Source organism: Myotis myotis, unplaced genomic scaffold (assembly GCF_014108235.1).
Source record: "Myotis myotis isolate mMyoMyo1 unplaced genomic scaffold, mMyoMyo1.p scaffold_m19_p_16, whole genome shotgun sequence".
Classification (NCBI taxonomy): domain Eukaryota; kingdom Metazoa; phylum Chordata; class Mammalia; order Chiroptera; family Vespertilionidae; genus Myotis; species Myotis myotis.
Genome location: NW_023416320.1, coordinates 10,109,693 through 10,135,576, shown reverse-complemented (window position 1 = coordinate 10,135,576; position 25,884 = coordinate 10,109,693). Strand labels below are relative to the sequence as shown.

General features: G+C 45.9%; 3 protein-coding genes, 1 long non-coding RNA gene and 1 other non-coding gene across 12 annotated transcripts in view; 3 read left to right on the top strand and 2 right to left on the bottom strand.

Annotated features, from left to right (window-relative positions):
• Positions 1 to 5,767, bottom strand: part of ERICH5 (glutamate rich 5) — a 29,313-nt gene extending 23,546 nt beyond the window's left edge. For 2 of the 5 annotated variants that reach the window (XM_036337832.1, XM_036337831.1), the window contains exon 1: positions 5,040 to 5,767. In XM_036337832.1, the coding sequence (XP_036193725.1) occupies positions 5,040 to 5,340 (301 nt within the window). In that variant the 5' untranslated portion in view covers positions 5,341 to 5,767. Of the gene's footprint in view, positions 1 to 393; positions 611 to 5,039 lie in introns of those variants that run through there. The other 3 variants (XM_036337836.1, XM_036337834.1, XM_036337833.1) reach the window with 2 other exon arrangements.
• On the top strand, positions 5,202 to 8,335 carry RPL30 (ribosomal protein L30). Its single transcript, XM_036337838.1, has 5 exons — positions 5,202 to 5,343; positions 5,450 to 5,502; positions 5,767 to 5,912; positions 7,263 to 7,393; positions 8,231 to 8,335. The coding sequence occupies exons 2-5, from the start codon at positions 5,482 to 5,484 to the stop codon at positions 8,278 to 8,280; spliced, it is 348 nt and encodes a 115-aa protein (XP_036193731.1). The 5' UTR covers positions 5,202 to 5,343; positions 5,450 to 5,481; the 3' UTR covers positions 8,281 to 8,335.
• LOC118671085 lies at positions 7,963 to 8,094 on the top strand. The gene has a single exon (XR_004972597.1). It is a non-coding gene; the product is annotated as a small nucleolar RNA SNORA72 (small nucleolar RNA).
• Positions 8,336 to 10,507: 2,172 nt separating the features above from the next.
• On the top strand, positions 10,508 to 11,606 carry LOC118670661. Its single transcript, XR_004972421.1, has 2 exons — positions 10,508 to 10,565; positions 11,329 to 11,606. It is a non-coding gene; the product is annotated as an uncharacterized LOC118670661 (long non-coding RNA).
• A 949-nt stretch (positions 11,607 to 12,555) lies between these two features.
• MATN2 (matrilin 2) overlaps positions 12,556 to 25,884 on the bottom strand; it is a 112,453-nt gene continuing 99,124 nt past the window's right edge. The window contains exons 13-19 of one of the 4 annotated variants that reach the window (XM_036337827.1): positions 23,043 to 23,165; positions 19,964 to 20,377; positions 17,152 to 17,304; positions 15,699 to 15,770; positions 15,249 to 15,383; positions 14,560 to 14,658; positions 12,556 to 13,110 (exon numbers count right to left, since the gene is read on the bottom strand). In XM_036337827.1, coding sequence (XP_036193720.1) covers positions 13,055 to 13,110; positions 14,560 to 14,658; positions 15,249 to 15,383; positions 15,699 to 15,770; positions 17,152 to 17,304; positions 19,964 to 20,377; positions 23,043 to 23,165 — 1,052 coding nt within the window. In that variant the 3' untranslated portion in view covers positions 12,556 to 13,054. The remainder of the gene's footprint in view (positions 13,111 to 14,559; positions 14,659 to 15,248; positions 15,384 to 15,698; positions 15,771 to 17,151; positions 17,305 to 19,963; positions 20,378 to 23,042; positions 23,166 to 25,884) is intronic. The other 3 variants (XM_036337828.1, XM_036337829.1, XM_036337830.1) reach the window with 3 other exon arrangements.

Below are 25,884 nucleotides of genomic sequence, written 5' to 3'. Positions count from 1 at the left end.
GAGATAGAAGGCCTGGGTAGAAAACGGGTATACATCCCCCCTTACGACCACAACGAAATGGAATTCACACTGTTCTATAATCTGAAGTTTCGTTCTTTTGGTAAATTAAATAGCATCTATTGTTAAGGACAGGAAATTACTCATATGTTTAAGAGATTTCGGGATATAATGCCCGCGAGCACACCGGAGACGGAGTAACCCCAGCGCCGGACCCTGGCCTCGCGCATCGGGGCGCGCGGGGCGCACGCGGACCGCCGCCCCCCGGGTCAGCAGCGGCGCTCGGAGAGGGTTCCACTCCCATCCTCGGGGAGGAGCCCGCCCCCTGCCGGGCGGGTGGGCACCAGTCGCACCTTTCGGACCCCGGGGAGCGAGCCGACCCGAATCCCTGCTCACCGCTGCGGCGTCCGCGGCTGTCGCCGGCCTGGCTGAGGGCGCTGCTGGAGCAGCCCATCGTGGCGCCGCCGCCGCGGGCAGGAGCGCGGCCCGGAGGGCGAGTGCGGCCACCGCTCCCGGCCCCACGCGGTATCCGCCCGGGAGCCTGGGTCCCGCGCGACGGCTCCGCAGCGCAGAAGTTCCTGCAACTCCGGGGCCGGCTCCCGCGGCTGCAGAGCGCAAGCGCACGGCGGGGCGGCGGGGCGGCGGGGCGGCGGGGCGCACCTGGAGGGGAAGGAGCCGCCGAGAGCTAGGAGCCAGGAGCGCAGAGCAGCCAGAGGGAGAGGACAGGGGCCAGGAGTCGGGGGAGGAGAAGGTGGGAGAGGAGAAGCTGGACGGGTAGGAAAGGCCGGACAGCAGGAATAGAAATGATGTTGGGAAGAGGGTGGAGGGATTCTCTGAATCATCACTAAGCAGCTGGGGAGAGGAGATCAGTGGCTATTGATTGGTGGACTACACTTGCGATGCAGTTTTAATCTTACCTAACTTTAGTACAGTTACCACAAGGAAGTTTAACGCGGATATAGTTCTACTTAATCCACCCTCGTATTCAACTTGGGTCTTGGGTCAGTTGTCCAACCCAGAACCACATGTTGCATTTACTTGTTGTACCTTTCTTTTTTTAAAAAAAAAAAAAATTTTTTTATTTGATTTCAGAGAGGAAGGGAGAGATAGAAACATCAGTGAGTCTGCCTCCTGCACACCCCCTACTGAGGTTGGATTCCCACAAGCCAGGCATGTGCCCTTGGCCCCAATCGAACCTGGGACCTTTCAGTCCACAGGCTGACGCTCTATCCACTGAGCAAACCCGCTAGGGCCTGTTGTACCTCTCTTTAGTTTGCTTTCATCTGAAGTCATTCCCCCAGTCTGTCTTTCATGGCCTTGACATTTTTAAAGAGAACAGGCCATTTATTTCGCAGAACCTTTCTCAGTTTGGGTTTGTCTGTTTTCTCCTGATTACTTTCAGGTGATGCACTTTGGGCTGGAACACATTATGTTGTTTGTGTATTCCTATGAAGAGGCTTGTAATTAAGACAATGTCTGCCAAGTTTTTTTATTAAAAAGTTACTTTTTAAATCTGTAATTTATGGGGGAGACTTTAAGTAAACATCCTATTTCTCATCAAACTTTTATCTCCCACTTCCAGCATCCTAATATATAAAAAGCCAGGGGCTGTCACAACCAAAACAACTGGATGGACAACCGAACAGCAGGCTGCATGGGGTGACCAGGCAGGCAGGAGGGGGCAGTTGGGGGCGACCAGGCCAGTGGGGGGGGGGGCCAGTGGGGGCAACCAGGCCAGCAGGGGGGGCAGTTAGGAGTGATCAGGCCGGCAGGCAGAGATGGTTAGGGGTGATCAGGCTGGTGGGGGGGGGGGGGGGGCGCAGTTAGGGTGATCAGGCAGGCAGGCAGGTGAGCAGTTAGGAGCCAGCGGTCCTGGATTGTGAGAGGGATCCTGGATTGGAGAGGGTGCATGCTGGGCTGAGGGGACCCCCTTCATGCACGAATTTCATGCACTGGGCCTCTAGTATATTAATCTTATTTGGGTCAATTATGTTTATGATGGTTATGAAATGTGATCATTTTAATTACACTATTCCTTCTGAATTCTGTATTAAGGGAGCATTTTCCCTTTTCCTCCCTTTAAAATTCACTTGTATCAGTGGATACCCATGAATTTTTACATTATTCAATGGTTATGTTATTATCTGTGTTAGTTTGTTAAGGCTGCTATAAAACAAGGTACCAGAGATCGGATGACTTAACAGAAACTTATTTTCTCACAATTCTGAGGCTAGAAGTAAAATCAAGGTGTCAGTGGGGTTAGTTTCACTCAGAGGCCTCTCTCCTTGGCTGGTGGATGGCAGTCTCCATGTGTCTTCACGTGGTCTTCCTGCCATGCGTGTCTGTGTCCTACTCTCATCTCATAAGGACACCAATCCTATTGGATTGGGGCTCACCCATATGACCAAGTCCGGACAGCTGCCTGATTTTGTAAATAAGGTCTTATTGGAACACAGCCACACTCACTCATTTACATATCGTCTGTGGCTGCTTTTGCGCTACACTACAATCCAGTAGTTGCACAGAGACCATATGGCTTAAAAGGCATAACATTCTTACTGTTTGGTCTGTACAGAAAAAGTTTGCCAACTCCTGCTCTAATAAATATAAATGTGAAAATATTTACAAAATCTTCATGAGCCAAAGGATTTGACTGTCAATTCTTTTTTTTTTTTTTTTAAATATATTTTATTGATTTTTTACAGAGAGGAAGGGAGAGAGATAGAGAGTTAGAAACATCGATGAGAGAGAAACATCTATCAGCTGCCTCCTGCACATCTCCCACTGGGGATGTGCCCGCAACCCTGGTACATGCCCTTGACCAGAACCGAACCTGGGACCCTTCAGTCCGCAGGCCGACGCTCTATCCACTGAGCCAAACTGGTTTTGGCGACTGTCAATTCTTGCATGGCAAGTGTTTCTTCCTCTAGTGCAGTGGTTCTCAACCTTGGCTGCACATTAGAATCACCTGGGAATCTTTTTAAAATCCTGATTTCTGGGCCTCATCCTCCGGAAATTCTGTTTCTTTGTTATGGGGCGGGGCCACAACATTAGTAACAAAGATTCTAATGTGCAGCCAAGGTTGAGAACCACTGCTCTAGTGCATAGGTGTTGTGATGTGGGTGACTTCAGCTGTGGGCAGGTGGCTGTGATGGCGAGGTTGGGGAGGTAGCAGTGAGACTGAGGAAGGGAACTAACATACACTATACACTTATTCTGTACAGGACCCTGTGCTAGGTGCTTTATACACTGGTACGTTTATTATGATCCTCACAATACTATGAGGTAGACATTATTATTCTAGTTTTATTGAAGAAACTGAGATTTGCCCAAAGTCATGCAGGCATTAAATAGAAAAACAAAGATCCTAAGTCTGTCCCAAAGAGAGTCAGCAGAATCAGTTAAGATTCCCTAGAAGGCTGCTCAGCCATTTTGTGGTCATAATTCATACACACTGTGTGCTGGGCTTCTCTGGCTTCTAGTACAAAACACCCTACGATCGCCGAGAGAAAGTAACTAACCCTTTCTTTAATGTATAGTAAAAACATACACCAAGGACCAGAAACTTGGTATCATAATGAAAATCATCTCAGGAAAGTCATCGCTAGTGCTGTAATCATTCACTCTCTACAATGGGGGTAATATTCTGATTACCTTGGAAAATATCAAAAAGCTCTGAAAATATAGAGCTCAATATAAAAGTGTAAGGCATCATTTTTTTTAGTTTATATCTCTATCTAAGCAGGTTTGCCTCAAAACTAATTTGGCTATCTCATTCTTTATCTTTCTCAAATTTTAGTATTGATAGGCACCTTCAAGGCTGCTTATTAAACTCAGATTCCAAGGCCCCACGTCCAGAGATCTCTTCTACTGACCTGGGTGGGGCCCAGGAGTCAGAATTCAAGGTGATTCTGAATCAGGTGATTTGAGAGCCATACTGCTTGAAGATATAATTGATGTTTCACAAGATCTAATTAAAATAACCACATTATTAAAAGGAGCTTTTCACATAACTAATGCATGCTGTAAAATAATTTAATGTGAAACAATTTAAGCACTACTGGAATGCATAAATAGTAAATATCCCCTCCTTACCATCTACTTTTCTCATCTTTCATTCCGAGAAAAGTTTGCTAATTAGCTTTCCAGACTTGAACTTTACATGCATATACAAATATGTATATATTGGTTAAGAATGGCTGGCATGGCTCAGTTGGTTGGCATCACCCTGTACACCAGAGTGGTTTTGGGCTCAGGGTGTGCATTGATGTTAAATAATACAACCAGCCCTAGCAGGTTTGGCTCAGTGAATGGAGCATCGGTCTGCGGACTGAAGAGTCCCGGGTTCACTTCCAGTCAAGGGCACATGCCCGGGTTGCAGGCTTGATCCTCAAGGAGGGGGCAAGCAGGAGGCAGCCGATCAATGATTCTCTCTCTCCACTGATGTTTCTACCTCTCTCTCCCTCTTCTTCCCTCTCTGAAATCAATAAAAATACATTAAAAAATAATAATAATGCATCCAAACATGTAGAGGATTCTCATAAGTTTATCTGAGCCCTGGCCAGTATTGCTCAGTTGGTTGGAGCTTAGTTGGAGCATCCCGTACACCAGGAGGTGGCGGGTTCGATTCCCGCTCAGGGTACATGCCCGGTTGTGGATTCGATCTCTGGTCAATGGATGTTTCCCTCTCCCTTCCTCTCTCTAAAATCAGTAAAAACTTATTTTTAAAAATAAGTAAGTTATTATTCCTCCTCTGTGTAAATTCGGCTTACAAGTTTGACACCAACACGGCCAAGAAAGAGGTGGGTTTGGGGAAGCCAGGGCGGGGCGCTACGGTTCTTGGAGGAACCAGCAACCAGGGCGAGGGCAGGGGCGGGCAGGCAGCTGCGTCGGCCCAGGAAATGCCGACAGGGACGGCGAGGGCAGACCCGCGCCGCCGTCCTCCCGCTCTCCGAGAGCCTCGGCTTCGGGCAGAGAAGAGCAGCCGCGCGGAGACCGTGGTGCAGCCGCGCCGCCTCTGCTCGCCGCTCCTCCCGCCTCACCTTCAGCCGGTTCTCCAGCTCCCAGCCAGCTCCGCCGACCGCGGCTCCTCAGGCCGCAGCTGGAAGCCAGAGCCACGAGCAGGGCCGACCTCAGGCACTTGGCCGGTTTCAGCTCACAACACCCGCGCCGCCCTCCCCAGCGGTACCTATAGCAACCGGAGCGGTCCTTCCCTTCTTGCCCCGCCTCTTCCGCTTGCGATCTGCTTCCGCTTCCGGTCGGGGCTCCCGGCTGGGTGGTGAAGAGCTTTGCATTGTGGGAACTACTTCCTTTCTCGCTCCCCGGCCATCTTGGCGGCTGCATCTGGTGAGTGGGCTCCAGCGGCTGGCGCTTTCGCCTCGCGGGGGGCCCCGCGGGTTGCCATTGGACCTCGGGTTCCTGAGCTCCCTTTCCTGTGCTCCGTGTGTTGTAGGTTGGGGGCCGTCCCGCACTTGAGGCAGGAAGATGGTGGCCGCAAAGAAGACGGTGAGTGGAGCGGGCCGGGCCGGAAGCCGGTTCACGTGGGGAGCTGTCTCGGCGGCGGGGTGGGCAGGGGAGCACCCTGGGGAGACAGCACGCCCGATGGATTCGGGGGGGGCTCCCAAAAGGAACCCGATTGGGCCTTTCAAGGACTTGGGACCTGGCCTTCGGAGGGTTTATTCATGGTCCCGGCTTGCAGAAAGCTGGGTCCAGTTTTGCGGTGGTTCCGAACCAGGCCTTTCAGATGCACGGCAAATGTTTGCTTTGTAGAAAAAGTCGTTGGAGTCGATCAACTCCAGGCTCCAGCTGGTGATGAAAAGCGGGAAGTACGTGCTGGGGTACAAGCAGACGCTGAAGATGATCCGACAGGGCAAAGCGAAGCTGGTCATCCTGGCCAACAACTGCCCGGCCTTGAGGTGTGTGCGCTCCCTGCCAGGTCGTCGGGAGCGAATGGGCGGCGTGCAGACCGGCAGTGTGGGTGGCCTGCACTCGAGATGAGATGTGTCTTATAAGCGAACACTTGGCGGGAGGCTGCTATTGGGAATGACTTAGCTGTTACGGTGTTTGGCTCTGGATTCAAATTCCACACGCCCCCCCCCCAAGCATGTTTTCTCCCCGTGTAAGCTTACCTTAACTGGAGAAATGGGGCAGAATTGGTAAAGACCACAGAATGTCAAACGTTTGAGGGGAGCACATACATCGATGTTGTTTTTACATGTATTTTGTGCTGTGTCTTTGGTCATTTAGCTTTGAGATGCTCTAAAAGTGCTTCATTGTCTGAGCTCGCTTTGGTGTAGAAAAGCTAGTTCAGGGAAGTTCAGGCTGACGGTGGAGTTGCAGGCTGTCATAGAATCACTTAGTTCATCCTCCCGTGCCAGTTCTCAGCCACCGTTTTTTCAACTTTTAAAATTGAATGTAGTGGGCATTGTAAATAAGGAAAGGAAACTTTGAACTTACAGAGTATAAGCCATGATCAGCCCCCTCCCCACGTTGGTTTTCAGTGATGATGCATCACGTAGCATTTTATAGGGATGTATGTACTGACGGGAGTGCTCCCCACCCCATAGTTTGGTCTTGTTTCAGGCATTCCTCTTTAGTCTGCTGTCTATAGCAGTGCTTCTCAGACATGAACCCAGGAGTGAATTGCTGATTCTGATTTGGGGTCTGAATGGGCCTGAGATGATGCATTTCTAACAAGCCCCTTTTGACACCACTGCTGGTCTGGATCCACACTTTGAGTTGGAGCAAAGTTCTGTTAGAACTCCCGTCAAATTTGTGAAGCCACTAATATCTACCTACTCAATTGCTACAAACGTTAATTCTGGGTAATATCACCTCCAATCTACGATTCCGCATCAAAGGGTGATAGCAATGGACCATCTTTTCAGGGTAACATAAGTTTGAATTCTGATTCCTCCATTTCTTATTCTGTAAAGTATCCGGTATGCAGTAAACACTAAGTAAATAATGCTTTGGTTTTGCACCCTACCCTCTTTTCCATGAGCATAGATGCCGTCTTAAACGTAGGTGTTTGGTAGATTTTTGCTGGTTGTCTCATATCTTTTGTAAGGGATCCAAGTAAAGGATGGTTTGTATTGGCCAATGAAATAGGTTCTTAAGAGTAATAACTGGATAAAAATAGTAATAACTGGCTTATTTACTGTTGGAAGGCCTCACCAGCATTAAAACTAATGAGAGAGGTGGTAAATACTTAAGTCTGTCAGTCATTTGGTATGGCATTTATTTGCCCTTTTTTGTTCCCAAAGGAAATCTGAAATAGAGTACTATGCCATGTTGGCCAAGACTGGTGTCCATCACTACAGTGGCAATAATATTGAATTGGGCACAGCGTGTGGAAAATACTACAGGGTATGCACACTGGCTATCATTGATCCAGGTATGCTTCTTAAATTGTATATTCTTTTCTTTATAATGTAATACAAGTATTTGCTATACTGATTCCTGAGTTCAGATGGTGATAATTTGGATATATTAAAGGATATCCTTATTTCATAGAGAATTGACAAGAGTCAGTACATTGGCTTTGCTATAAGTGAATTCTTTTTTTTCTGTACTTTGAGATTGTGAATTTTATTTGATCTCTCAACATAATGATTGAGGGCCTTGGTAAAAGATGACATTATAAAAGGGGAAAAGTATCAGGTGAATAGAGGAAAGTAATCTCTACTGGCTGCTTAAACAGAGAGGAAACATTGGTTGAAAGCAATTGACTCTTGAAAAACACAAGTTTGAACTTCATGAGTCACATATACAGATTTCTTTCTATGGGTTTCCCATCCGTGGATTCACCAACTATAGCACAAAGACAGTAGTTTCAATCTGTGGTTGGGAATACATGTGTAGAAGGCCGACTTAAGTTACACATAGGGGTCGGCACCCCTAATCCCTGATTTCAAGGGTCAACTGCACGTGTTTTGAACTTAAGAAGTTTTAATTCATAAAATACTGCGAATATTCTCGCTGTTCTGATTTTGTGATAATCAGGGCAGGCTAAACATTCGCTATATTAAGACCATGCATGTGTCCCCAGACCTAGTTCTTTCCCTAGGTCTGGTTTTCTAAATGCTGGTGATAAACCAAGTCTGATATATATGATCAACCTCAGGAAATGGCAGGACAGTTCGTGCAATAACTTGAAGATAACCACTGTTAATTTCATGATTACCAGTTGCCATTAAATGAATTGTAAAATTATTATTGTTTTCTTTTCCAGGTGATTCTGATATCATTAGAAGCATGCCAGAACAGACTGGTGAAAAGTAAATCATGGGAAATTTTTCTTTAATAAAATTGGCCAGAGCTTGGTTTAAAAACTGCATTCACTTCCCTTATTTTTGTACCTTCTTGTTTCACTACACTTTCCCGAAGATAGGATTAAAGGAGGAGGCAGCTAGATGTGGCAAGACCTTTAGGTTAAAAGCTGTAAATCCCAGGTCCCACACTGAGTTCCTTTCCTGTACTGGATTTTTAAGAGACTTGATTTTCATGATTCCAGTCTCAGGACATTGTTGGCATTTATATTTGAATGTGTTTGAGAGGCAGTAGATTCGAAACACAATTACAATTAATAATTCACCTTAAATCTACCAAATCTGAGTATCAAAGAATATGTTCCACCTGCCCCAAGTTTTGTCGCTGCATATTACATCTCCCAGGTATGTCTGTTAATATCGCTTGAAAAAACATTCAGAGGAATTAATCTTGGTGTGGGGGGTACTGATTTATATACTTCGCAATTTACAGAGTTGAATGGTGCTGGTACCCTACACAGTCTGCTTGGGCTCGAAGGGAGGTTGCAGAGGTGTCAGAAATGACCATGTCTTTGGACTTCGGAATCAGTCAGCTTTGTCAGGGAGGTTTTGATGGTAGAAGAGTGAAGATAGATTAGGATGCCTTTCAGTACATTATCTAGGAAGTGAGGTATTTGCTGAACTTGGAGGCAAAAGACTCCCTCTTATAATAGTTACATAACAATGGGTAAGTCAAATTCCCAGTTTCACAAGTGAGGGAATTGGTCTTTTTCAGGCTAATATGCCATGATTTTTATCTCTGATGTTAATCTGAGTTTATGGACATCATTTGGGGATTAGCTGTTATGAACTAGAGTTTTACTGGTTCAGTTACTCAGTTTGGGAGAACTGAACGTTTTTCAGTGGGACAGTTCTTTGTTGTGGATACTACAGGCTATTCCTGGTTTTCCTTCTTTGTCACTAACTCCTCCACGTGTCACCCCATAGTTTCAAAGTATCATCTCTCGGTTAAGAACCACAGAGTTACAAAAATTTGTAAGTGTCCAGAGGTGCTCATGTGTGCATATACAAACACTGGTGTACCCAAGATGGTTTAAAGTGTTTGAAATCTTTATCCTTGATAAGAATTGCTTAGAATACTGCTGGTCTAATGTTATTAGTCTGTTTCTGTGGTTCAAAATGTTTCGATCTTATGCAGGTATTTTCCACCTACTTGTTCAATTTCTCCTTTCAGATTGACCTTGCAGCTAATTACTTTGTCCCTACAGGTTGACTGTTTCCAATTTAATTTCTTAAGGGGTGGCGACCTGAAGAATACAAGTAGTGTAGGTTCCAGTATTGGCTGTGGCATTTTTTTAATGATGGATTTTAGGAAATACTTTATGATTTCTAGGGTCTTCTCCTAGGTAGTGATGATAATATGCTATACGATCATTTAGCTTTTACCTTATTACTTTTTTGAAATATATTTTTTAATGATTTCTGAGAGAAAGGGTAAGGGAGAGATAATAGAAACATCAGTGGTGAGAGAGAATCATTGATCGGCTGCCTTCTGCATGACCCACATTGGGGATTGAGCCCAAAACCCAGGCATGTGCCCTGACCGAAAATCGAACTATGACCTCCTGGTTCATAGGTCAATGCTCTACCTCTGAGCCACACCGGATGAGCAGGCTTTCACCATTTTATATATGCTTGTGCACTCACGATTGTTTTAGCAAGAAAGGGTTTTTAAGTTCAAGAAAGGAAGTTTTAAGCAAAAGACAAAACACCTTATTATGGTCCAAGGCAGCTGTGATAAAATGCCATTCAAGTGCTGCCACAATTTTTAAAAAATGCCAAGATCTGGCCCTAGCTGGTTTTGCTCAGTGGGTAGAGCATCAGCCTGCAGACTGAAGGGTCTGGGGTTTGATTCCAGTCAAGGGCATTTGCCCAGGTTGTGGACTCCATCCTCAGTGGGGGGCATGCAGGAGGCAGCCGATAAATGACTCATCATTGATGTTTCTCTCCCTTTCCTTCCTCTCTGAAATCAATAAAATATGTTTTTTTTAAAGCTAAGATCTGGGAAGGTCTAAGGCAGCCCTGGGCAAACTACGGCCCGCGGGCCAGATCCGGCCCGTTCGGCTCTTCTATCCGGCCCGAGGAGCCGAAAGAGCGGAGGGTTCTCTTGCTCTCCCCTCCGCTCCTTCACCAGCAGCAGTGTTAACATGGCAACGTCGGGAAACACGGCTGCAGCTCCTTCTGAGTCCAGTTTAAGAACCCATTACGGCCCTCGAGTCAAAAAGTTTGCCCACCCAGGTGATATTTTTAAATGTTCTGATTATATTTGGCTGGAAAGCCGGTGTATATAGGGTACTAGATGTTCCAGCCAATTATATTTAGTCCCATACCTATGTTGAGAGATATTTTTTTCTAAATGTCCCAAAGAAGAGGTTGGATTTTGAGTGTTAATTGCAGTCCGTATGGTATAGCAGGAGCAAAAGTTAAATAGAGAAGAAACCAAACTTCGTTGGACTTTCTGGAAGATAGTATCTGGTTCATGGAAAACAGTTCTCTGATATTCTCTCTTGCAATTGTTATTTCCAACTTAGACTTGCTGCTCCCTCTGCTTGTGGTATCTGGTTTCTTTCCCCTTTCAGGTCACCCCAACATCCTCTCCCAGCCTAGATTGGGTGCCTCTGAGTTACCATGGAACCTTATGGCATTCACATCCGTCTCATTAAACTAAGGTTCCAGAGAATAGGGACTTAACATTTTTTTTCTTTCTTTTTTTAATCTTTATTGTTGAAGGTTACATATGTCACCCTTTTTCCCCCATTGACCCCCTCCAGCCCACTCCCTGGGACTTAATATTTTCAACATTTTATCATTGATTATGTGGTTGGCACATAATAAAAATTCAAAAACCATAATGAATAATGACTTTTAGGGCTTAAACCTTTACTTAATTCTCATTGATATGGTTGTGGCTTTCTAGTCCAGAATTTCATCTTCATCTTGTTGATAATGGGTCTTGAACATCTTGAACATTAACCATTATATAATGTACTTCCTCCACTAGAGGGAGCCAGGACTCAACAGAAAGTGAAGTAGAATGGAGTCAATTACATCTCAAAGGGTAATGCCAACCCAAATCAATGCTTCCTAATGAAAATCTGTTTACTGGATCAAGTGGATGACTCAAGTATAAACTAGACTTTGAATTATTCATTTTATACTTGGAAAGAATCATTTTCAGATACGACTGAGCCTAGGTGTTCCTACTGTACCACACTGCCCTGTGGGAGAACATTCTGATGGAAACACTTGCCTTGAAATAAAAAACTTTTTTATAATTTTTTTTAAATGTGCTCTTACTGATTTCAGGGAGGGAGAGAGAAACATCACCAGTCGCCTCATGCACGCTACTTACTGGGGATTGAGCCCCAAACCCTGGCATGTGCCGTGGTCAGGAATCAAACCATGACCTGGTTCATGAGTTGATGCTCAACCACTGAGCCACACCAGCTGGGCTGTCTTGAAATAATTTAAACAAAAGCTTATTCAAGGTACTTTGTAAGGCATCAATTGGCCTCCCGAGTCGATGGGTGGATATCTTTGGGGTGTCTTCATTTCCTAATGAAGCTGCCACCTGCGGTGTTTTCTTGCTGCTCTAGATGCCTTGACCTGATCCACCTGAAGTCTCCTTTGGCCTTGTCCCCATTCCCACTTCTTTTTCCCAGGGACAACCACTATTGTATAAATCCTTCCAGAACATTTCTTTGTACTTAAATGTACATATTTATGTATCTGAACCAATAGTTGTGTTTGAGGGTTTCTTTACATTTACAGAAATGGTACGCTAAACGTACTTTAATATTGGCTTTTTAAATTTAACTTTGCTTTTTAGTTTAACCGGTATGCATGTAGGTGTGTTACTTTTAAATGCTGTATATTATTTCTGAATGATGGATTATGCCACAGTTCATCAGTTACCCTCCTGATGGTCAGATTGTTTCTAATATGTGACTTTGGTAAACTGTAGCAACATTCTTGCATAGGTCTCATTCCTGCTAAAATGCCGAGGCGAGGCGAGAGTACAAGGTTGTGTACGTTGTACAAGAGCCCCAGATTTCCACATCCTTACCAACACGTGTTAGAGTAAGACATACTCATTTTTGCCAAGCTATTGTTTTAACCTGCATTTTCCTGATTACCAGTGAGATTCAACATTTCTTTCATACGCATATTGGTCATATCTCATGTTTACACCATGCATTTAAAGTTAAACTAAGAATTTTACACAGAGTGCCATCTCTGAAGTGAATTTTAATATTGTATTAAAAAAACAACTTGTTACACAAGTACATGTCCTATGATTTTATGCATACGTCCATATACATATATCAAGGTAAAGTCCAATACAAAAAATAGCTTTTCCTATGGCCAGTGTTCTACAGCAGTAAGACCGTGCAAACTTTACTTTGTAGTCCAATGCAATTGCAACATTCTAAGGGAGGACGGGGCAAAAGCAGATCATGTCCACAGTATGGTACAGAGTATCTTGCATAGCTTATGTGTTCTCATTTGGTAAACTCATTTTAGGAATCTGAAGGATTTTTTTTCTCATTAAGTTTATACAAGTTAGTGTCTACTTTTTGCCTCTGTGCCATAGCGAACCAGCTTTCTCAGTACTAACCATGTTAACAACCTTACAGAATTAGCGATAGCCTGAGCTTTGGGGCTCTGAACCGCTTTCGTTGTAGTCCTTGATACAATGACATACAAATACAGAGTATTTCCAATCTTCATCTGTATCTCAGACGATTTTCTAGGGCTTCCATTCTCTGTGTCATTTCTTCTAGTACATCTCAAATTAAGGAAGAGGAATCGCTCATTTTTATTTACATTTAAATATCACTTGATTTACCTACATAAAAATTTGTCCTAAAAATATAAGGCTTTTCCCCTCCTGCTTCTGTTAAGTAAGTTTAAAACCTGACTTGTAAATTTATACTATTAACACATGCTACCAAAACTGTTTTGGAGTTAAAACATCAAAGCAGGATAGCTTGGTTCAACTTTTTTTTTTTTTTTAATTTCTAATCAGACTTCTTACTTATAAATTAGTTTGCAGTAACACACCTCTGTGAGCCGGAATTGATAATATTGGTGATGTAGTGAAGAGAATAAAAGCATTAAGCCTTGGAAAGTAAGATATGGCCATCTCTCAAGTCAGGAGAGAAATGGGGAGTTTTCACTTAGGTCAGGTATGGCCAAAGGGTAGCAACCTTGAAGACTGCTGACCTGTGCTCTTTGATATAAAACTTCTTAGTCTCTTGTGAAGTAGACCCTCGGAGTTGAGGCGGGAAAAAGGAAGAGGAGAGGCTCATTTGAATAGGCACTTGTCTTCCTGGAAGCTCCTTAATACCTTAACCCACCCTCTTGCTGGCAGAATGAGAGCCCTGATGTGTTAATCAGTCATATTTTTTTAGGGGACCATATTTCCAGTTTTCAGAAAGGTAATTGCTATATGTTGTTCCTTACAGAAACCCACTGACACAAATAGTTCTGAATTAAACCATTTCCCTACTGACTGGCTGATTGATCCATGTTGAGATAGATACAAGCCAGCTTTAGTACGCTGATTAATAAGTTCAGAGCAGTTGGCAGGCTGTTCCGTGTGTAAAGTGCTAAATCTTCATTTCTCCGTTATCCCAAAGCATTCCTCTTATTTGTAATATTGTTTTAATGAATCTGGATCCTGCTGTTCCCTTGGTGGAATGTTTCATCTTAGAGTGCTGATATAAAAGATCTTTGCTGCCAAACCAAAAACAAAAAAACCCAACCCCAGTCCTCTAGAAACTAAACACTGACCAAATGTGGCTACAGTGTGGGTTGGGGCCAAAGGAAAAGCTTGGCGTTTAGAGGGACTTTGAAACCTCTTGGTTCCACAACGTGCTTTGCTCCTGATACTAGACCTTTGGTATACTTCCTATCGGGACGTAACTTCCATTTTCTCCCAGCAAAGAGGGAGTTCCTTACATGTGTGTTTCTTTCCTCCGCATACTGACTGGCCAACTGGCCTTCCTGCTAAGCCCTCCAGAACAGCAGACGGCAGCTCAGCTCCGTGGTTGAGCCTTGCACTAAGCTGGGCTCGCCCTTGGCTCCCAGATCCTATCAGGCTGCTTGAGAAAGAAGCCTTCCCCGGAGCTCACTGCTCTTGGCATCATGGAAATGACTTCCTTTGTGCTTGGGGTGGTTTGATAATGTCTCTGCATTCCATACAGAAGCACAAACCAGAAAAGGATATAGCGTTGTGTTAATTTTCTTACTTCCTCATTTGCAAGGGTCTGGAACATTATGAGGTTTTCACATTTGCACTCATCAGGTTTGTCTTCCAAAGGACTTCCTGAGAAAGCAGATGGAAAGCGTTCACCTCTGTGAGCCCACCAGATTTCCCAGACGCATAATAATGGGACTGAATCAGCACATGGAGGAAACCGTAATGAAAGAAATGTTCAACTTTTTCCACACAGCCAGATCCCGTAAACCCAGGGAAGCCTTCCAGCTCCGAAGTGGCCTGCACTGTGGATGGGGAGACCACTTCAGTTCCTCTTTTTAGATCTCATTTTACTTACATTCTCTTTTCCCCACCTGATTTCCTCATTCCTCCTTTCCTTTCCTCTCTTACACTGAGTTTGTTGGCAAGCGGAGAGGCTGTTATCAAGATAACCTATAGCAGTGATGGCGAACCTTTTGAGCTCGGCGTGTCAGTATTTTGAAAAACCCTAACTTAACTCTGGTGCCGTGTCACATATAGAAATTTTTTGATATTTGCAACCATAGTAAAACAAAGACCTATATTTTTGATATTTATTTTATATATTTAAATGCCATTTAACAAAAATCAACCAAAAAAATGAGTTCGCGTGTCACCTCTGACACGCGTGTCATAGGTTCGCCATCACTGACCTCTACTCATGTTCTACTAGGAATTACCTGAAGATTTTGTGGAATGGAACAGTTTTTGTGCAGACCGTGAAAGACTGTCTTCTTCAAACAGATACCTGTGTTGCACTGCAAAATTAGAACAGGAAAGTAGGTCTTGGATATTTATGGTGACTGGCTCAGATTCTGTAAAGAGAAAGACAAGTGAAGTCAACCCTGCCTAATACCGCTGTGGTGTAAAAAGCTGCCAGTGGTCAGAGTAAGGTACGTGGTATTCCTAACTCGGGGCACACTACTTGACTTTGGAAAAACTTTGGCAATGAGACTCAGAGAGGCTATTACCAAACATGGCTTAAGGTGTGAAGTCAGTGTTTCCTATCTGATCGAGGGGAAGAGCCATATAGTTCAGCTCTTGCTTTCATCTCTTTACAATTTTTGTCTGGGGGGAAGCCATGGTGGGAGCTTCCACCGAAGGCTCTGAGAACACTGCTTTTTACTTACCTGTTGGCTGGTGACCCCTCTTTGGCAATTCCCCAGCTGGGGAGTCCTGACTTCCGTCAGAGTCTTCCAGAGCTGAGAGGGAAAAGATGACCAGAAGGGGTGACAGTTGTCCGCATGCACACATGTCATTCGGGAAACTGGTCCCAGACCAGCTCCTTACCTACCTGATGGAACCCAGGGCTTTTCAGTTTCATTTGCTAACACCACAGATCCAAAGAGCACTTGGCTACGAGACCCCTCGAGAGTTCGCTACTGGGGGAAGCCTGGCCCCTTACGTGCTGCTTAAGAATGCCCCAAACACCGTGTGTGGGAGGTGAGGTGGGGAAGTTCAAGCATCAAGTTGCAGTGGCCATGCTCTTCTTGAGGCTTTTCCACTGGAATGGGCCTTATCATTTGGTCTGGCCCTGCCAGGCAACCACAGGTCAGGCTCAAAATTCAATAAATCTAGGAGCTTTGTCTATAGCAACATAAATGTATTTTAAATATATTATGCGGACGGATCATGAGAATTCTCGCTTCATATTACAGTGTTTTACAAAGTATCATACTTTAAAGAGATATTAGCTTGTAAGAACATGTAATAAATAACTTCAAAATGCAATGGGTATTTAATTTTCAAGTGTGTCTTTAACATTTATATAAAACGTTTTTTGTACTCGTTCCACAGTAACTTATCTGGCCACTGGGTAAAACTAGCAATAAAACTACTGGTCAGCAGTGTGTTGAGTGAATGATGTTACAAATATCCAAATGGCCCTTAGCAGGAAAAATGTTCCCCACCCCTGGCCTGGAGGCAAAACATTATCTACTCAGATTAGAAACCTGAAAGGCCTTCCCTCCCGGTCCCCTTCTTTTAGAGAGGAATAAGGTATGTCACTTAGACGGGGATTTTATTGGTGACTGAACCTGGGACAGGAGAAAAGGGAAAATGGGCAGAACCGCTGCCTGTCAGCAGGCCTGACGTGGCACAGTAAACGAGAAACGCAGAGGGAGCTCCTGTCCATAAATCTAAATCCTAAAGGGCAGCCTCATGTTCTACAAGCAGATGGAGCCCAGGCCCGGAGACACTCTTTCATTTCGACTGGACTAGAAAGGGCTCCCGTCCCTTCCCACCCACTTACAGCCAGACCCTGAAGGTGCGCATCAGCCCTCCCGATGTAGAAAATGGTTTCTTACATGGCCATCTCCAAAGGAGTCTTGTGAGGATCGAGTATGCCAGTGTGTCAAAGCGCCCTCAGGCCGCTCAGCACGGCATCACCACCCTCGCTGGCCGTTACTGTTGTCTCCTCTGACCCTCCCCCGCCCTCTGTGCGGAGTGTTTACAGGTGTCACTGGCCCTGCTCCGCAGGGAGACGCTTTTCTGAGCCCCTTGAGGGAAGGGGTTGAGAATTTCTCATTCAAGGGTTCAGCTGCCCCGTTTGCTAAGCTCTCTCCTAGACATAAGCTCTCGTACCTTCACATATGCCTTTCTTTAGCTTTTCACTTATCTCGCCCATCGTGCTGAAGTCCTCGGCGTAGAAGAGATGCTTGTCCGTGGGCTTGGAGGCAATCTCTTGCAGTTCTTCCTCGATGGCTTTTCCTACCCCGACAGCATACATGGTTATACCTACAGTGCAGAGAAGTAAGAACAAGGTGGTTAGGGCTGTGTTCCCATGGCCTGGAAGTTGTGTATACTGCACCCAAAGCTAGATGTTAAATGGTGTCATTTCCCTGTCAACCTCACTTTATTTTTTCACCATTTTTATGTTGGCTCTGTGAGCAAAAGACAGGAATCCAAGAGAGGTCTGGGAGCTAGACCACCATCCTGTTGCTTGGCTCTGGGGAAGGTCACTTAACAAATCTTACTTTTTCCTTGAGTTAGCCTGTGGATAGAGAGGAAAGAGCTATGGATGACTGAAGGGGAATCTCCTGGGAGAAGTCTAAGAGACAGGCATTTTATGACCTCATAACAGTTTCTACTTCTCAGTGGTACTGGAGAGGAGCGTAAGTGACCTGGGCCAGGTGAGGCTGCCTTCTGCCCACCGCCCTTGGGAAGACAAAGCCTTGGGAGGAGGTGCCAAGCTGAAAAGGACCCGCAGACCCGCAGACTGGAAAGCCCCAAAGTCAGGAAAAAAAGAACAAACCAAGAATCAACATTAGATATTCAAAGAGATACGAGATGGCTCCAAAAGCTTTTCAAATGATCAATCATTAGACTCCCTGCCCTGTATACTCTGTATTTGAAAGTAAAATAATAAGAACTTAAGTTCTACTTGATTGTCAAAATTTTTCAGCACTGATATCTTATTATGGCTAATTCATTAAACTAGATATTTTTTAAAAATACACATAAAAATGGCTCTTTAAGCCAAGGGGCAAGAGTTTTGCCTTGTTCTAAGTCTATGTAAGGTCAGTAGTCAAGTTCAGCATACTTGTCTAAGAGCCCCGTGAGTTTATGTACAACTTCCTAAAAAGGATAATTACTATTTTAAGATTGTGTTAGCTAGGCATAGGAATAATTAAATTCATTAGAAGATGTCACTTCAGATACATTTCTCGATTCAAGAACCAAATAAACGTGTTTCTCCTACCACCTGCCTTGGGGTGGCTTGTGGAAATGTGAGTTGGCGAAAAAGAAAGGTAGGTTGATCTCAATGTGACAAATGAAAGGGCCAACCACGGTCTTTGGAGACGGATGCTTTCCCCAGTATTTTGAGGGGGCAGCTCTAGGGGCCCATGGGTTTGACATGAGCTTTTACAAGCTAGTCTAGAAGCAGAGGAGCAGGGAGTGAGCGGACACCAGATGATTGAGGCAGGACACTTCGTGGCTACTACTCTCGAGCACAGAAAAACGGTGTGACTAGTGGGGGAAGCAATATCCCTGCGTTGGCCTCCTTACAAAGAGTGACTGGAGGCCGACGTGAACCAGCCTTTCTGGAGGATGGAGCTCGCCCCGGGGCTCGCTGGCACTTCCCCTCCTTGTTCATTCAGCAAGTACTAGTCACGCAGGTGCTCCATGCCCAGCACTGGGTCTGGAAAGTCTCAGACGAAGCCCTGTGCCTCCCCTTCCCCGCTCTGTAGGACCTGCTAAAGCCACGTGCCCTCACCACGTTCCTAAAGAAAGTGGCTTTTCCGCAAACAGCTTCACAACCTCAGGTTTTCTCATCTCCCCAAAGAATTCGGACACTTTGCCTTAAGCTGTCTCTACCAACCACCTAGCTTTTGGGTTTCCCTTTTCCCAGGGCCAAACTCCTGTCACACTTCACATCCGCCCACCATAAAGTAACCCCCTGTCCCCCTGCATCATACAACTCGGAGAAGAGGCGAGTTCTACTGAGCAGTGAGAGCTTAGTCATAATCTCCTACAGTTGGATTTTCTCAAAAGCTAACTTTTGCCTCTTGCAAACACAAGAGTATTTGCTCTCCCGAGGCTGTGGTGCTTTCCCCGTTCACTTGCAGTATTAGTTTTGTTTATTTATTTATTTTTTAAAATATATTTTTATTGATTTCAGAGAGAAAGGGAGAGGGAGAGAGAGATAGAAACATCAATGATAAGAGAGAATCATTGATCGGCTGCCTCCTGCACACCCCCTACTGGGGATTGAGCCTGAAACCTGGGCATGTGCACTTGACCAGAATCGAACCTGGGACCCTTCAGTCCACAAGCCAGTGCTCTACCCACTGAGCCAACCCAGCTAGGGGTGTTTGTTTTTTTAAAGTATCAGCCTGGCCAGTCTGGCTCAGGGATTGAGTGTCGACCCAGGAACCAACAGGTCACCAGTTTGACTCCTGGTCAGGGCACATGCCCGGGCTGTGGGCTTGGTTCAGTGCGGGTAGTGCAGGAGGCAGCTTATTGATGAAATTTCTCTCTCATCAGTGTATCTCTCTACCCCTCTCCCTCTCTAAAACCAACAAAAACATTTTTTTTAAATGAAAAGTTCCACCAGGAATCTATTTTTACCAGTGTGGGGACTGTTGTGTATTTATCTGGGCAAATAGCACGTGTAGGATTGATTCTCTCCACGGGAGGTCACACCCGGCTGGTGAACTGCAGTAGATGACTTCTCGGGGGTGGGGTCTGTGTCTGGGCTCATCTCCGTTCTGCAACCCTTCTGCATCCTTCCCGTCCGTAACTCCCCTGAAGGCCTCTAGAGGGCAGTTTGGGAGAGGTGTTTAACAGCAGTCTGTACCCTCAGAATCTCACCCCGGTGGCCAGCTGTGACCACCACGTGAGCCTAAGCAACCTGAACCTGGAGTGGTGTCCGCCGCTCCTGCATCCACATTACCATTGTCCTTGGCTTTACTGGCCCACTCGGCGACATCATCCTGAGCCCGTCCATCGGTGAACACGATGGCCACCCGGGGCACCCGTGCGGAGAGAGGCCTGGCCCCTTCTGCCTGCGTGAAACTCCTCTCAAACATGTGTTTCAGGGCCAGCCCCGTCATGGAGCCCTTGCCCATGTATTTCATGTGGGCCACGGCTTTTTTCATGTCCTTGGCCGAGCTGAAGTTTCTCAGGGTAAACTCCGTGCGGACCTGCGTGGAATATTGGAGCAGCCCCACTCGAGCAGCTTTGGGGGAAATCACCAGGGAATCTATAATTCCAGTGACAAACTGCTTCACGATCTCAAAGTTATCTTCTCCGAGGCTCTTGGATCCATCGATCACAAAGACCAGATCAATTGGGCCTTCGGAGCATCCTATAAGAACGAAAGGAAAGCTGAGATAGGTAAATGATTTTTAAACAATTATTTATGCACAGGAGTAGGAGACAATTACGCTTCAGTTGGAGGCACGGCCACTTTGGAGAACCACCTTTGTTCTCGAGATAACATACAGCCATGAGGTGCTGGGAGAGACGCACGGCAGAGGCATACACTAGGGAACCAGGCCCCCTGCACCCTGGGCTCTGACGGCCAGGTCTGGAGGGACTTGTGTAAAGGACACTGAAGGGCCTGTCAACACCCAAAAGCTTCTGTAACTTTACTCCAGGAGGCTGACCCCACCCAGTGCTGGCATTCTGACAGACAGCGGAGATGGAAATCCTTAAATGCAGCTCAGCCAGCACCTTTTCCAGGGAGCGTCACAGTAACCCAGTTTGTACCAGTTACTCTGTGTGCCCCCCTCACACACGCACATTTATTCGACAAAAACCTGCTTATTGAGCATGTGCTTCATGCAAGGCAGGAGGCGCAGCAGGACTGCGATGGAGACCAAGGCGAACCCCGGCTCCCCGCTGCGTGTTGTCCAGGGCACCCCACACGCTGGGTGAGAGCTGATCATGTGCGGTCTCCTCTTCCAGCTTGCCAGTTCCTCCACATCGGGGGCCCTATCTCATTCATCTCTGTACCCCCCAAACCTGGCACACAGTAGGTATTCACAAATGCTTGTTGACAAAATAAAGGAGGTGGTGTCCATTGGGTAGCACGCCTGTGAGTGCCCTACTGATCTATAAAAACTTAAAAATGAATTATCACTGGGAATTCTTTATCTACACGAAAGCTTTCCAGGCAATGCAGATGGTTGACAGTAAAAGCTTTATGCAAATACTTAAGCAATCCGGGTGTGGAGAGTTGTTTTTTTTTTTTGTTACTTAGGGCTGCATAAGACATTTACAGATCCAAATGGATGATCTCATAACATTCTCTGTTATATATCAAGCAGCTGTCTAATCTTTGAACATGAAGCACAATAAATAAACAAGGCACACACATGCAGAAATATGTCTACGCCTGGCCTGAGTGACCTGTTAATGTGTGTGTGTGTGTGTGTGTGTGTGTGTGTGTGTGTGTGTGTGTGTTGGGGGTTGGGTCCCTCTCTTTCTCCATTAAGAGCTTGTCCTCATCACTCACCTTATTGATTCTTTATTAGTGAAGGAGGAAAAGGCCAATTCAGAGCTTCACGTACATTCATAGCCTGTTCCTGAATCAACCAAAACAACAACAACAAAACACCCCACAAACAAACAAAAAGCCGCTCAGGCGGAGTGCGTGTGGATCTCTGGCAGATTCCAGAAACACTGAATAGTTTTCTAGCAGCGAGTGCCTTTTCTCCTCTTCCTCCTCCACCCTTTCCTCACAGAACACACGCAGCGGCTGGGCGCACAGAGGGGCACAGGAGCTTCTCCAGGAAACGAGCGCGGGGTAGAGGGAAGGGTGTCGGGGGAGAGGTGCCTGACTTCTGCCCTCGGATCCGGGAGGGCTGCAGCCCACGTGCGGTTGAATAGAACCTTTAAAGGTCGCCTTGTGCAGCCCCCCTGCTGCTGACATCTTTGCGACATCCCTGGCAGGCGGCCATTCAGAGGGCTGAGCACCTCTCCTGAGGCACCCATCCCTCTCCCTGAGGCCCCTCTCCGGACAGCTCTGCCCTTGATGGCAATAGCTATCATTTGTCAAGCACTCAGAATGGGACAACACTGGGCTAAGCACCTTTAAATATATGACCTTATTTATTCTTCATACTCTAGATACAAAAGAATGGAGACTCAGAGAAGCTAAACTATCTGTCCAATTCACACAAGTGTATGAATGGGGTTTAAATCCAGACCCGTCTGACCCAAAGTTCACGGTCTTCACTAATTAATCACACGGCTGCCCTGTGGGAAAGCGTCTTTGTCCTCATGCTGAGCTGCAGCTTCTCCCGGGGACCTTTTCCCCGCTGGGGAGGGTGGAGAGGGGGGGAGGGGGGTTAGAAATCATGGCTGAGGTATTTGAATGGTGCCTCAAGTCTTTTTTTCTACAAAGACCCCAGTTTCTTCCTTTATTTTTGACTCATCACCATACTGAGCTTCCTCACCACTGATGCTTTCTAAATTTTGTCTCTATCCTTTTTCTTAACTTTTTTCTACAAGATAATATATGCACATGGAACAAATTCAAACATTACCAAAAAGTATGTATATATGTGTATGTCTGTATGTGTATGTGTATCTGTGTGTGTGTTTGTGTGTCCTCTCTCTCACCATACATGGTATGGTAGAGAGAGCCTCTACGACATATATCAATGGTAATATACTATAAAAACCATTGAGCTCCATGCTTTTTTCAGCTAAAACACCCTGGGAATACATCTAGAGCTGCTTCACTCTTAACAGCTGTATAGTATTCTACTGTATAGCTGCACCATAATTTACCTGATCAGTCTCTTATGGATGGACATTGACCTTGTTCCCAAATTTTTGCTGATACAAACAATACTGCACAAAATGTTCTTATATACAGTCTATAGCTTTGGGACTACATGCACATAGTCATTGGATAAACTCCGACAAGCTGAATTGCCTTTAAATAATTGCCAAATGGTCCTTCTAAATGTTGCACCAATTCAGACACACTCCCAACACAAAGCCAAGTTCAGATCACTTACTCTTGCACCGTCTGCCATCCTCAGCTAGAATATACCCCTCTGAGCATTTGCAGATGTAGGAATCGCCACGATGAACACAAATGTGCTCGCAGCCATGGTGGGTCGACTTGCAGACATCCTTCCCTGAGGGAAACACAGAGCCGAGCAGTCCCATCAGCGCAGATACGAGTTGGGTGGAATAGTCATGTCCAGAGAGATCGCGGAAGCGATCCATTTCCCATCTCTGCTCAAACCTCCTCTACGCATCCCCTTTCAGTCTAATGCCCAGGACAGGGCAGGGGGAGGGGACACGCCCCGCAGAAAGCTCTCACTCCCCCAAGCCTAAATGGTAGGTAAGATGGGTAACCGGTGTCCTGAATTTATTATTAATTTTTCGAATTGTTCGACCTGCACTGGATTTTGATTTTCCCAAACTACTGATTTTTCCCCATAGACATCCCCAGCACTCCTGTTTTAATAGCCTAATCAATATTTCTCATTTTTAAACTCTTCAAAGTAGTTACAGCCCTTTGATCTTCACGACGTCCCGTGATAAGAGGAAGGCAGGAATAACTAACTGTACCAATGTACAATGAAAAGGCTCAGAAAGTGCCACAGATGCCAGAGCGCAGCAAGCTGAGGACACGGATGAGGCACCGTCTGGAGTCCTCCCCCTCCACGGCGAGAAAGCCTGTGGCTCTTTCCTGTCATTAGCTCCCTTAAGGGGAGGTTTCCTCCAAACACGCTGTACTACAGATCCCTCTAGAACAGCGGTCTCAACCTGTGGGTCGCGACCCCTTTGGCGGTCGAACCACCCTTTCACAGGGGTCGCCTAAGACCATCCTGCATATCAGATATTTACATTACATAACACTAGCAACATTACAGTTATGAAGTAGCAACGAAAATAATTTTATGGTTGGGTCACAACACGAGGAACTGTTTTTAAAGGGCCAGAAGGTTGAGAACCACTGGTCTAGAACTGGAATGGAGGGATTTGATTTAGCAATTAAATTCCAAAGGTAGAAGTTGTACCAACTAAGCAACATATGTGCTGAGTGAATAAATGGTGCCTGTGTGTACGCTTGCATTTATAGAAATAGAAATAAAAGCAGGCGCCAACAGCTTGGGCAGGCATACTGGGCAGAATTGTAGACATGGTCTCCGTAGAAAGGATGCTGCTATGTGGGGGGCAGAACAGGGTCCTTCGCGAGCCCTGCAGGGCTAGGCCAGGGTCCCGCAGGCACCCCGAGTTCCCGCTCAAGGTAGGAGCCCTTCTTGCTGGTGGAAGAGGAGAGCAATGAGTTACATCTAACCCAGCTTTGTTGACACATGGCATGACCCCAATTACCTCAAAGGAGTATGAGGAAATTCCCCCAAATCCACCTCAAAAGCAAATGAGTTTATTGTGCCTTGATGTAAAAAGGGCCATTCTGCCCACTGGAACAGAAGCTCACAAAAGCAGGTAGACAGTGTTGAAACCCAGCCCCTCCCCTGCCCCAAAGTAGGATTAACAGCTCAGAATCTCACTGTGGAGAAAAATCTTTGTCCTGAGCTCTTTTTTTCCCCCCTCACCCGAGTATATATTTATTGACTTGAGAGAGGAAAGGAGAGAGAAAAACATTGATTGGTTACCTTCCCCATGCACCCCAGAACCTAGGAATCTGCCCTGACCAGCAATCAAACCTGCAACCTGTCAAGCACTCAGAACCTTGTGTGCAGGATGATGCTCCAACCAACTGAGCCACCCAGTCAGGGTGCCCTGTGCTCTGCCAATGCCCACCTCACTGAGCTCGCGTCCTGTCTTTCTTTGGGTACTGTGATGGTTAATTTCTGTGCTACGGTCAAACAGCAGTCTAGATGTTGCAATGAAGCTATTGTTCAGATGAGATTAACATTTAAATCAGTAGACTCTGAGTAAAGTAGGGTATCTTCCATATTGTGGTGGACCTCACCTAGTCAGTAGAAGGCTTTAAGGAGGGGAGGGGGGAGCCCTAGCGGGTTTTGCTCAGTGGATAGAGTGACAGCCTGCAGGACTTGGTCCTGGGTTCGATTTCAGTCAAGGGCACATGCCCAGGTGCCCAGGTTGTGGGCTTGGTCCCCAGTAGGAGGCATGCAGGAGGCAGCCAATCAATGATTCTCATCATTGATGTTTCTATTTCTCCCTCTCCCTTCCTCTCTGAAATCAATAAAAAAAAAATATTTTTTAAAAAGACTAATGCCCCCCTGAAAGAGGGAATTCTGCTAGCAGACTGCCTTTGGATAAGAACTACATTAGCTCTTCCCTGGAGCTCCAGCCTGCCCTGCAGACATCAGACTTGCCAAACCCCATAGTCATATTCTATCCATCCATCCATCCATCCATCCATCCATCCATCCATCACACACACACACACACACACACACACAGACACACAGACACACACACAGACACACAGACACACACACAGACACACACACACACAGACACACACACACACTACCTTTACTTCTGAGGGCCTCCAAAAAGAAAAAGCACCATAATTAACCTCTGATCCCCAGGACAACTGCTCACAGAGATTCTAACGCAGTCCCATGAGTAGCCAGGCACTGTGCGAGGCTCTGAGCACCCACAGAGCTCCTGTGAAGAGGGCCAACAGCGGGCAGAGGACGAAAAGCAGCAAAGAGCCTGACGTCTTGGGACCTCGACTGAGAAATTCCTAACAACTAAGGGTCTCCTGTCCTGATCACGAGCAAAACCCTTCAGAGTGCCCACGGCAGGAACTTGTCACTGCGACATGAATTGCAAAGGAAGAGCTTTAAGATTAAACGAAGTTATATAACCACATCCCACAGAGGGACAAGTTCAGCTCCACTGGAGGTC

Bases quoted from the DNA above. Each gene is read 5' to 3' on its own strand.
- RPL30 (XM_036337838.1), top strand. From the start codon at position 5,482: ATGGTGGCCGCAAAGAAGACG. The intron at 5,913-7,262 runs GTGTGTGCGCTC...TTGTTCCCAAAG, and splicing joins AACAACTGCCCGGCCTTGAG to GAAATCTGAAATAGAGTACT. The intron at 7,394-8,230 runs GTATGCTTCTTA...TTTCTTTTCCAG, and splicing joins ACTGGCTATCATTGATCCAG to GTGATTCTGATATCATTAGA.